This window comes from Poecilia formosa, unplaced genomic scaffold (genome assembly GCF_000485575.1).
Source record: "Poecilia formosa unplaced genomic scaffold, Poecilia_formosa-5.1.2 Scaffold376, whole genome shotgun sequence".
Classification (NCBI taxonomy): domain Eukaryota; kingdom Metazoa; phylum Chordata; class Actinopteri; order Cyprinodontiformes; family Poeciliidae; genus Poecilia; species Poecilia formosa.
This window is the reverse complement of record NW_006800315.1, coordinates 6,632-18,396: the sequence shown is the minus strand read 5'-3', so window position 1 is coordinate 18,396 and position 11,765 is coordinate 6,632. Positions and strand designations below refer to the sequence as shown.

The following is an 11,765-nucleotide window of genomic DNA, read 5'->3' as shown; positions in this document are numbered from 1 at the left end:
AGAGCTGAGAGCTGGTTCTGGAGTCTGGCCAGGTCCGGACCCCCAGCAGGTTCATGCAGCTGGAGCCCAGCGGGCCTCACCTGGCTGGGAGCGGCTGAGCGGGGAGTCGTGGGACGTGGCGCCGGCCCGGTTCCCCACGGCGTTGGACATCCAGTTGTAGAAGCTGACGGAGGACGGCTCGGACAGCAGCGGATGTTCGGTCAGCATGTCCGTCCCTGCAGGACGGGCCGGGTCGGAACCAGGAGACACAAACAGGTTAAAATCTGTTTATGTTCCGGGTCATTAAAACCCATCTGCTCTGAACATCATGAACTCATTCACAAACAGGAAGGTGGGCAACATAAACCTGACCAGCAGGTGTCACTGCTGGACCAAAAATATCCAGAACTTTAATTTCAGGAATTTCAGTTTTCAGGTCATTTCATGTAAAATAACTTCATCTTTCACTGTGTGGAAATGTTTCAGGTGATTCTGAACCAAACTGAGATCCAGCTGAATAATCTCACTCTGGATCATGCAGGACATGAAGCTGTGGATTATAATCCCACATTTCACCAGGTTAGATCTGCACTATAACAGGGCTGAGGCCATTTAATAACTCATTATTCTGATATTTAATCAGATAAAACAGGCTGCAGGCCTTTCCTATACAATGTTAGAAATATATTAAAAGATGCAAACAAATGATTCAGTTCTTTTCTTAAATAAGAAAATAAATATTTATGTCCTAAAATGCAGCAACAGCAATTATTTTAATGAACTTTTGATCATTTGTAGCAGAGCTAAAAATACCGTAAAGGTTCAGAGCGTCTCCTGGTCTGAACGCGGCGTAGGACTGACCTGGACATCAGATATTGATTAATGATTAACAGGAGTTTGTTTTCCCTCGTCTGAACCAGGTGGAACAGATTTAGGATGATTTTTATTTTAAATGTTTTTATTTATTGTCCAGTTTCGGCTTTGTTTCTGCTCTGTGTCGTTCTGTATAATCCAGTTAGTGATCAATCAATGAATGATTAATTAATGATTCATCCCTAATCCCACCAGATTAAACCTGGAGTTTTTTTCTTCCTAACGATTGTTGATTGCTCTGGTTTTACTGGTGAACTGGTTTTGCTGGGATTCCTCTGGCTCACCTGTGCGTGTGAGGGAGCTGGTCTTGGTGGCGGCGGCGGCCATGTCGCTGCGCTGCGGCGTTCCCTCCAGCAGGTTGTGCAGGCTGCGGAAGCTGCCCGTCAGGTTGCTCAGCAGGCTCTCCTTGCGCGGGCTGTCCCTGGCCGGCGGCCCGCCGCCGCGGCTCACGTGGGCCGGCGAGTCGGCCGCCGTGTCGCCGCTGGTGTAGCTCAGTGACTGGTAGGGATGTGAACCCTGGGTGTGACAAACGAGCAGAGCGCCGGGCAAGGTTACAATGGCCGCCAGGGGCGTTTCATCGCCATGACAGACAAATTGTCTGGAGAGGCAGAATAGTTTAGGATGATAGAGACGACACTCAGAGAGACACAGAGGGAGAACGGACGGAGTCACTGAGAGAAACGCCTGCAGAGCCGAAGCACAGAGCTGGAAACGCCTCCACCAGGACTGGAGCCAATATTTGGCTACATGCCTTCAGAATATTTAGGGCACTTAGCTTCACATAAATAAATTCTCCCTGAAGCTACGAGTCAAAGCCAGGGGTGCAATAACAATTTGATCCTATTGGTGGCGATATACTGTGCTGTAGCACATGTCACATTTTAGCACTAGCTGGTAGGGCGGCTTAGCAGAGCTAATGATAGCAGCTAGCTCTGAGTTAGCGCTGGCTTACCTTTATCCTGTGGGCGGACTCGTTGTGCGTGTGGGACTTGGAGAGCTTCCTCATGATCTCGACACCGCTGACCGGGCCGGTGCTGGTCTCTTTGGGTGGGGGGCGACTGCAGGCTCCTTCCAGCAGCATGGTGTGTTCACTCACTGTGGCTTCAACAGAAGGAGATCCGATCAAAGTCCCAGAAGGAACCGATTCCTCTCCGCACATCATCATCAACGAAGCAGCTTCACATGATCAGAACCAGCAGACCCTGGCTTTATATCTGCATTTATAGCTTTAGTTCTGGAAACAGAAACTAAACGCGTCATTTCCAGACTCTGCCAGACTGAGAAGGTGCTGAAATGGAAACCTTTTTCTGAATACAGTCGTTTAAAGGGGCAGTGTCATGTTTTCTAGGCTCAGAGCCATTTTATAGAACAATCTATAAAATGTTCTAGAACTACCTTCAGTTGTTATAAAAATGCTGTAAATATCAAATATGACTTCAAAGAAAAGTTATTTCTGAATTAACGCCTTGAAGTTGTTCCTCTGTGACTTTAAGAAGCTCCTGCTCTTCCTGAAGCTCCACCTCCAGGAAATTGTCCCAACATGGCTCCTCTATTAACCCTTTAACGTTTTTACCAGCGTTGCTCTGAGCAGCAGCTCCTATGATGAGATCAACCGTTCCATCAGCTGTTTGCCAATTGCTGCTGGCTAGTCTGAAGGAGCTGAGAGGGGGAGGAGCTGCGCCTCAGAGGCGGGGCTTGGTCCACCCAGGCATTCAGCACAGGTGACTGGTTGCCATAGAGACTAAAGGATTTCTCAAACATGAAAGAATCAAAGCAACACTGCAGGGAAAAACACTAGAAGGTCTTAATCTGGTGTGAATGGGACCGGAACCACCGGCGGTTCTGGATCGGACCGGAACCACCAGCGGTTCTGGATCGGACCGGAACCACCAGCGGTTCTGGATCGGACCGGAACCACCGGTGGTTCTGGATAGGTCCCAGTGCTTCCAGGTGTCGACCCGTTAACTTGGTCCCACCTGCGTCGAATTCAAACTCCGCTCCGTCGGCGCTGGTGTCGCTGTGCAGCGCGGCGCCGTTATCCAGGCCCAGGACCGGGTCGGGCTGGTTCTGCTGGGCCTCCCTGGGCTTGGCGATCTGGCTGGGACCCATCAGTCCGATGGCCTTGAAGCCCTGAGTCACAACGATGAACTTCATCCACTGCCGGGCCAGAGCCACCAGACCCTTCTTCAGCGTCACCAGGGCCGGAACACCGTCGTTCTGGGGAGAGACCAGTAAGACCAGTAAGACCAGAGAGACCAGCCAGCTCCAAGCCTGCTCCCAGTGGAACCAGCCTGCCCCTCACCATGGTGGCCTCCTCGATGACGGTGTAGTCGGCCTGCTGCAGGTATCGGTGCAGGATGTTGCACAGCATGCAGGACGGGTTCTCGTGCAGGTAGTGGGCGCGCTTCGTCACCCGGTTGTACTTGCTGCGGATCGGGATGTGGATGCTCTTCTTCTGTTGCACAAACACAAAAAACAAATGAAACACGGTAAATGAAACGGATTCCAACAATGAAACCGGATTCAGGCGTTAAACCGATTCGGCGTGTTACCTCCAGAGCCTCCGTCATGATGCAGCCCATGACGGCGCAGACGCGCAGCGTTCCCTCCATGTCCAGTTTTCGTAGCGACGACTTGAGCTGGTCGATGGGGACGAGCCAGGCGCCGATGGCCGGCGTGGCGGTGCTGAGCAGGTTCAGCTGCCTGAACACAAAACGGGAGAAACAGCCTGAGAAACGGCAGTTGGTGGCTCCTCAGAGCGCCGCCACCAGGGGGCGCCACAGAGAAGAAATATGGCAAGATATTTATGAATCTGGCAAATTTATGTTTCCTTACATTATTAAATCTAATCAGTTTTTTTTACAATGCAATGAAGTATTAGGGCAAGGTAAAGAAAATAAATTATGAGAATATTATGAAACAAATAATCCAAGTCAAACTAAAAACAGAAAGATGTAATTTAAAGACAATAAGCTCATGATATTCAGAGAACAAAGTCTAAACAATGAGAAAGTCGCAACAAAGGTTAGCCTAGGCTAAAAATTCTGGATTTTTGAGGTGTTATTTTAATGATCCTGCTTTAGCTTAGCATCAGCAGTCATTCTGGAGGTTGGGCTGCAGACCCAGTCGGGTGTTTCTGGGGCGAGGCGTCCCACCTGGACATGGTCTGGGACGCTGAGCGGACGTTGGTGGGAGCAGCGAAGCTGAACCAGATCTCCCTGATGGTTAGCTTCATGCTGCTGGAGTCGGGCGGCGGCGGCATCAGGGGGAGATCTTTCTTCAGGTCGTCAGACTCCACGCCTTCATCCTGCATGGCGGGAAGCATTCAGGTAAAAATGGATTCCACTCAAACGCCTCCATGTCTGTTAACAACTGTTTTAGTTTCACATGTATGATATCTGCACCTTTAGATTAATACTATAATCAGATAAGTATCCAATAATAACAGTATTATTATTGTTAGAACAAGCTAACTGTTGGTATTTCTAGCGGTGTTTTTACACTTGTTGAACTTATTTTGGCCGTTCTACTCCTCAGTTACATGCTTTAGTGTCACCATGTTACTTTACCTGTACAGTAAGCAGAGTTTCCCCCAGTAAGCCCGCTCAGCCCGGCGGACGCTCCGCCATGTTTTTGTATTAAAAGATGTTAAGTTGACAGGAAACATAAAAGTATTGCTGGCTTATTATGGAAAACATCACCAGTGAAACCATCTAATCCCACAACTAGTCTAAACAACTAGTTAAAAAATACAATTAAAATGAATATCAATTATTTGCACTTCTGTTTAATCCAAACTAAGCCAGCGGCTCCATCGGGCCCTCAGGGCTTCAGGGGCCATAAATGCTGATAACTTAACACAGATACATAAATGTAACATTTATTTATTGAGATGATCGATGCTGCTGAATTTGATTTAATGCTTTCAGCATAAATTTAAATGTTTAAAAATGTTTAACATTTAAATGTAAGATTTGAAGGAGCTGGCAAGTTTACTTTATAAAAGTTCAAATAATATTCATATTGTTTTGTTACCATAGCGATCCTCTAGAAACTGGATAGTTTTATTTATTTATGCCCAGGTTTATTAGTGTAGTTTTTATTATGAACAAAGTTTTAATTCTGCTCAGTATTTTCTGTAATTAAAGTATTTATCAAATCTAGTCCAGTTTTATGATGTTTGATTCATTTATTTCAACCAAATTATCCGTAATTTTCATGTTTCCGTTATAAAAAGAAACTTTAAATTCAGAATTTGATAATTTCTGCCAGAAACTGGTATTTATTAATAATCAGATCTGAATTAATCACAATTAAATTTGGTCTTTTATGAGGTTATTCTCCACCAGGTGAGCAGGAACGAGTCGTCCTGACCTGCTCGTCCGAGTCCGAGTTGTCGTTGGCGTCAGAGTTGGGGCTGATGATGTCGTTGGGCAGGTTGTCGTCGGAAACGTCGGTGCTGTAGCCGCTTCCGGTCTGGGATCCCGTGGAGCCATTGGACTTGCCGGTCCCGGTCTTCCCGCCGCCGTCTGAGTGTCCCATGACTCCGAAGGCGTTGTACAGGACGGCGCCGGACTGACGGCCGCCTGGAAGCAGACCGGAGACATGAGCCTCCCGTCCTGCGGGGGGCGCTGCAGGGAGCGGCAGTGTTACCTTTGACAGTGAGGTTCTCGATGCCGCATTCGAACATGATCCAGCCCCATTTCTCCAGCGAGGCGGCAGAGCGAGTCGGGTCGCTCGGTGCCGCCTGGCCGTCCGTTTCGTCCACCAGGGAGAACTCGTCCAGGTCCTCCAGGCCGAACAGAACCTTGGACTTCTCGAACGGGATGGCGGTGATGGCAAACGTCCCCACATCTGCAGAGGACAGGGCGGGGTCAGAGAGCGCGGTCGCAGCGGGGGGCCGGGCCGGGCCGTGGAACCGACCTGTGGAGTCCAGTCCACGCAGCTGGCTGTGGATCCGGTGGACGTTCAGCCTGGCGGCGATCTCTTTGCCCTTCTCGATGCCGGCGTTGGAGCGCAGCGACCCGGACGACTGCGGCTGCATCTTGGTGGCCGACGCGTACTTCTCCAACATAACGGACGGTCGGCCGTGTTCAGTGGCGTTCGGCGTCTCCTCAACAATCCCCCTGACAGAAACAGAGGCAACTGGTTCCACTGGGAGGCTAGCTTAGCTACTGACGAGTTCAAGATGCCCGCCATCTTGAAAAATTTACTTTTGCAGCAAATTTATCACAGATGAATGCTTTTGGTATCAAATCAGAAATAACTGGACCCATAGAAATCCTATTTAATTATAATTTTTACAGTTTTCAAGATGGCCACCACAGTAGCTTCACTATCCATTCATTCACTGAACAAAACTCTTAGCTCTGCTAACGCTAAACCACCAGACACATTAAGGTTAACAGAAGCTAATGCTAAACCTCTCGGCACATACAACAAATTAGCAGATGCTAACACTAGAAAGTCAAACACAAAAAAATTTGCAGTAGCTAGCGCAAAACCGCAAACCACTTAAAAGATTTGTTCAAGTTGACGCTAAATATTTAAAGAAAAAATAAGCAGAAGCTACTGCTAAATACATTTAAAAAATGATGCTAATTCTAAACCATTAGCTACATAAAACATTACCAGGAACTAACATTAAACAACAAAACAAAAGGATATGATAAGAAGCTAAAGCTAAGCCACTAAACACAAACATTAGCAGAAGCTAATGCTAACATTAAAACAACTGTTGTATTCTGATACATTTAATCACTTGAAAGTTGTATAAATGTGAAGACCAAAGTGGAAAACATTTGATGAGACATAAAGTCATAAAAACAAGGAATATTTCATCACAATAAGAGTAAAAAGTGGCAGCCATCTTGAATGATGGCCGTCATCCTAAATTTAAGTAGCTCATGTGAAATCTGAAAAACATCAGCCCTGAGAGGTTAGCATGTTAATGTTAATATTAGGCAGGTTTTACAGTGATGAGCGTCGCCGTGACAACCTGCGTGTGTCCAAGCGTCGCCGTGGCAACCTGCGGGTGGCCAAGCGTCGCCGTGGCAACCTGCGGGTGGCCAAGCGTCGCCGTGGCAACCTGCGGGCAGCTGTGGGATGCGGACGGCTCACCGGTTCATCCTGAACTGGGTAGCGATCCGGTCGAAGCACAGCGCCACCAGAGACACGTGTGGGATGCATTTAGCAGACGGGGAGCCTTCCTCTACGGAGGCCTGCAGGAGGCAAAGGTTCACCTGCACAGAAACAGGTACACACAGTCACCAAACACATCCTGGACGCGTTGCCTTCCGGGTCAAAGGTCAGACCTTGGGGATGGAGACGTTGGCCTGGAGCCCCTTGATCTTGACGTTGTCGGGTTTGACGGACAGCTCTGTCTGTCCGCTGGAGGTCAGCGTGGGGGCGTCCGGCTTGGACAGCTTCTGCTCTGGCTTGGCCGTCTGGCTCTGTGGACGCACAGCGTCAGTCGCCCGGCAGGTAAGCGGCTCACCTGTAGAACCGGGCGGATACGCACCGACTCGGCCACCGTGGACTTGCTGATCTGATACGCCTCGCTCAGCACTTTGCCGTGCAGGTCGTCCAAGATGGCCGCCGGGTGCCGGATGCTGGCGAAGTGGACCATGGACTCGATGTATCTGAGACAGACGCAACAGAAAACCATGTGATCGGTCCGGTTCCGGTCCAAACAGAACCGGACCGTCAGCCGGTCGCTACCTGTCCAGGGACTCGGCCACCAGCGGCGTCAGAACCACGTTGACGGCGCCTTTCACCTCCACGATGGCCGTGGTTCTGGTCTGAGTCAGCGGCTGCTCCAGCAGCCAGTCGTCCGTCGTCGTGTCCTCGTCCGTGTTCTCCATGGCTCTTTTATCCAGCGGCGTGTACGGGGTGCTGCGGGGCGACACCAGGGGTCAGAGGTCAGGGTCTGATCATCCTGCTGCTGTTTGCACATGTTCAGCTGCTCCACTTCCTGTACCTGCTGTTGTCGCCCATCAGCTGGAGCCCGCGGTCCAGCAGGGAGGTGGCCGACAGGCCCGGCTTGATCACCTGCAGAACAGAACACGGCTGAGTCCAGAACCAGAACCAGGCAGGAAGGTTCTACAGAGAGCCAGAACCTCCAGATGGTTCTGAGTGTCCCTGCTGTGTCTGCTGCGGACCCAGCCTAAACGGGTCGCTAGCAGGGGTCTGCAGAACCATCAGAACCAGGCATCCTGGAGCAGAGATGATTTTGGACCAGGAAGTAGCAGAACTTTTTAAAAAAGCATGTGCAGTCAGAGCAACAGAACCAGAGCAGACCAGGCTGGTTCCGACCCAGTGAACAGCAGGAACCCGTCCAGAGCAGAGGAAGTCGGACCTTGAAGCCGGGCACGGCCAGCTGGTCGAAGGAGGCGGAGCTTTCCTCGCTGGTGGGCGTGTCCAGGTCCAGCGGCCGGTGCAGAGACGACTTGGAGGTTCTCTTGTTGGTCGGCTGCTTGACGGACCAGTTGGACACCTGCAGAGAGAGCCGCGTCATTCAGAGCCCAGAAGAAGAACGGGGCGGGCCGGGCAGGGCGGGGGGTACCTGGTAGTGGGCCAGGTAGTTCTGGTAGCAGGCCATGACGTGAGGCTGCCGGGTCACCGGGCCGGGCTCGGCCGTCTTCTCCGCCTCCACAGAACTCTCCTCCTCCATGGCCAGCGCCGACACGAAGGAGGCCTGGGACGGGTGGGCGGCCAGCGGCTGGGGCGGCGGCGGGGGGCGGGGCTCCGTGATCAGCTCCCCGTTCAGGACGTAGGTCAGAGGCCCCTCCACGCTGTGGTAGATGGAGCTGCGGCTGGGGGTCAGAGGTCAACAAACCGTGAAACGAGCCGCAGACTGGCTGCAGCCACGTTTTCCTGCTGGTTTGTGTTTTCAGACCATTTGTACATTTTTAGCTCAGTTCGTTTGTGTTTTCAGCAAAGTTTGCAAACATTTGATGACCTTTTGTTCATTTCTACCTTTGCAGCCCCGACTCCAGAGGGGGGGTTGAATCAATCTATGTAGCAATAATATTATTTCTTACGGTTATTAGCTAGACACCTGTTGGCTAGGATGAGCTAGACACCTGTTGGCTAGCATGAGCTAGACACCTGTTGGCTAGCATGAGCTAGTCACCTGTTGGCTAATGTTAGCTAGTCACCTTTCAGGTGGGGTTAGGGGGAAAAACTGTGAAAAATTCTTTGCGTTTTGCTGGTTCCCTGCCATGATTCTAACACACCTGAGCAGCTCTGCCCAGCAGCAGGTCTCCTTCGCTGCTGCACAGGTGTAAACCCAGCGAGGTCTTGGCGCTCATGATGCGTTTAAAGGCGGCTCAGAAAAATGCGTTACGACGTGTTAATAATGGATTAAAATGTTTTAGATGCAGAAAAAGTGACAGAGGACACAGATATTTGAAGTGCGGAAGCTGCTATTGTATCAAACCGATATAGGAATAAGAGAGTTGGCCACTTTATGGTAAAAACAACAAACAGCTTCCAGGGGGCACGGCTGACTCTGTGGATGGGCAATGCCCCCAACAGCCCCCCAACGCCGCCGGGCCTGGTTCTATGCGTTGCGTTTTCACCCGTTAGCGGTTTGGCCCATAGCAGCTGGTCTGTGATGCGTTTTCACCCTTCAGCCATGATTTTATACTGTGTGGTACAGAAATGCAGATTAACTTCGTCCCGTCTGTCATGAAAGCGTTTGGCTGCTCAGCCGGAAGAGGCTGAGCGTCTGATTGGCTGACAGAGTCAGACAGGAAGCATCTGATTAAAGATCTGCTGGCGGCCTGCGTTCGGTCAGAAGCTGCTCAGCTTTAAACATTAAATCAGAGTTAAATCATTCATTCATCCAGACAGACTGAACAGTTAGTCTGTCTGACCTGCTGCGACCTCTGACCTCACCTGTAGCTCTCCATGCGGTACGGCGGCTGCTGCGGCTGCTGCATCTGCTGCCGCCTCTTCTTCTTGCGGCCCGGGTACGTGCCGGGCCCCTCGTCGGCGCTGCTGATCGGCTCGAAGTCTTCGGTGGCGGAGAAGTAGGCCTCGCTCTCGGCCACCGACATGCTGGAGTCGGCCGAGCGGTACTGGTGGAAGGTGCTGGAGTCGGCCGACGGCGTGAAGGGGAACGAGCCGTAGCTGCGCCGCTGCCGGGGCGAGTCCAGGACGTTCTCGTCGCTGCGCGAGACCTCGCTGCTGAACTGGACGCCTCCACCGCCGCCGCCGCCGCCGGAGGTCAGCGCAGCCGGCGGCTTGTCGGCGAACACGGCGGCCGACAGGCTCTTGGTGCTGCCCAGCCGACCCGAATGGACCGAAGACTGGCGGCGCAGCGGCGAGCAGAGTGGCGAGCGCACCGAGGCGCGGTCCTGGGAGCCGGGGGACAGGGGGGACGCCTCGGGGACGTCGCCCAGCGTGCTGCGGAGACACACAGGACACGGAGAGATTACACCAGATTGTAATCTGATAACCCAGGATAAACCAGAAACGACATTATCGCTCATCAAAATAACTTCTGGAAGGATTTATCCTCCAGGAAACGAGTTACCATGACAACCGCAGGGACACTGAGGAGACGAGAAAAGTTACAGTTTGCTCTCAAAGTTAGGAACTGTAAAAATGACAGGGATAAATGATAATATTGTCGTTTTGAGAGTTTAATTTCATACTGAACACGCCACGCTGAAATGAGGAGACATTTTAAATATCCAGAATAAATAACTAAAACAGATAAAAAGGAAATATAAGACAATAAAGAAGTTATAATGTGTCTGCAACAAAATATTAATCATGTGATTTATGAAGATCATTTTAATTCATCATTAATTAGTTAATTACTTATTGAGACAGGTTTATGTAGGGCAGCTAATTTGGGATTAACAGTCTGGTTTTGGGATTATTTTTAATATTCCAATATGCTCTCTGATGAAGCTGAAGCTCAAATGGTTTTGGAGGAGAAAGGAGGACATCTGAACGCCTGGGAACACGGTACGGCGGTGGCAGCATCATGCTGAGTGAACTACAGTGAAACCAAACGTCCGACACAAAATGTTCAGATTAGGAAAATATTCAGAAAAATATTCATGAGACGGAAAACCATAAATAGTAATCTGACATTTGGTAAAAACCCTGTTAAAGCTGGATTAAAGTCTGTGTGTGTGTGTGTGTGTGTGTAGGACTCACTCGGCGTGGGTTCTGGCACTGAGCGGGAAGCGGCGTTCCTCGGCGCTCGGAGACGACGAGTCTCTCTCTCCCGCCAGCAGGGGGAGTGCAGCGCTGGAGGAGCTGTTCTCCTCGGAGGAGGAGGCGGAGCTATGGGAGCGCTGGGGCACCTGGAGGCTCAGGTGCTGCTGGCTGCGCCTCTCTGGCACCTCTGGTGGCAGGCAGGGGGAGTGCGTGTCCCGCTTCACCCCAACCATTTTACCTGAGGAAACCAGAGAAACTCAGAAACTGAGCCTGGAGCAGCAGTGGACACACAGAGAGACACAGAGAGAGACACAGAGAGACACAGAGAGACACAGAGACACACAGAGACACACAGAGAGACACAGAGAGAGACACAGAGAGAGACACAGAGACACAGAGAGAGACAGAGAGACACAGAGAGACACAGAGAGAGACAGAGAGAGACACAGAGAGACAGAGAGAGACAGAGAGAGACACAGAGAGACACAGAGAGACACAGAGAGACACAGAGACACACAGAGAGACACAGAGAGAGACACAGAGAGACAGAGAGACAGAGAGACACAGAGAGACACAGAGAGACAGAGAGACACAGAGAGAGACACAGAGAGACAGAGAGAGACAGAGAGACACAGAGACACACAGAGAGACACAGAGAGAGACACAGAGACACAGAGAGACACAGAGAGACACAGAGAGAGACACAGAGACACAGAGAGACACAGAGAGAGACA

At 50.8% G+C, this 11,765-nt stretch overlaps 1 protein-coding gene across 1 annotated transcript in view; it reads right to left on the bottom strand.

The window, feature by feature from the left end:
• Positions 1-11,765, bottom strand: part of LOC103154210 (uncharacterized protein KIAA1109) — a gene marked incomplete at its 5' end in the record, with an annotated part of 48,057 nt that overhangs the window by 29,937 nt on the left and 6,355 nt on the right. Inside the window, 19 exons of the mRNA XM_016662501.1 lie at positions 81-215; positions 1,137-1,368; positions 1,805-1,953; positions 2,829-3,069; positions 3,155-3,307; positions 3,405-3,555; positions 4,008-4,159; positions 5,227-5,438; positions 5,506-5,706; positions 5,776-5,978; positions 6,973-7,094; positions 7,167-7,304; positions 7,373-7,493; positions 7,573-7,746; positions 7,832-7,902; positions 8,210-8,347; positions 8,417-8,666; positions 9,754-10,263; positions 11,029-11,269. Coding sequence (XP_016517987.1) covers positions 81-215; positions 1,137-1,368; positions 1,805-1,953; positions 2,829-3,069; positions 3,155-3,307; positions 3,405-3,555; positions 4,008-4,159; positions 5,227-5,438; positions 5,506-5,706; positions 5,776-5,978; positions 6,973-7,094; positions 7,167-7,304; positions 7,373-7,493; positions 7,573-7,746; positions 7,832-7,902; positions 8,210-8,347; positions 8,417-8,666; positions 9,754-10,263; positions 11,029-11,269 — 3,594 coding nt within the window. The remainder of the gene's footprint in view (positions 1-80; positions 216-1,136; positions 1,369-1,804; positions 1,954-2,828; positions 3,070-3,154; positions 3,308-3,404; positions 3,556-4,007; positions 4,160-5,226; positions 5,439-5,505; positions 5,707-5,775; positions 5,979-6,972; positions 7,095-7,166; positions 7,305-7,372; positions 7,494-7,572; positions 7,747-7,831; positions 7,903-8,209; positions 8,348-8,416; positions 8,667-9,753; positions 10,264-11,028; positions 11,270-11,765) is intronic.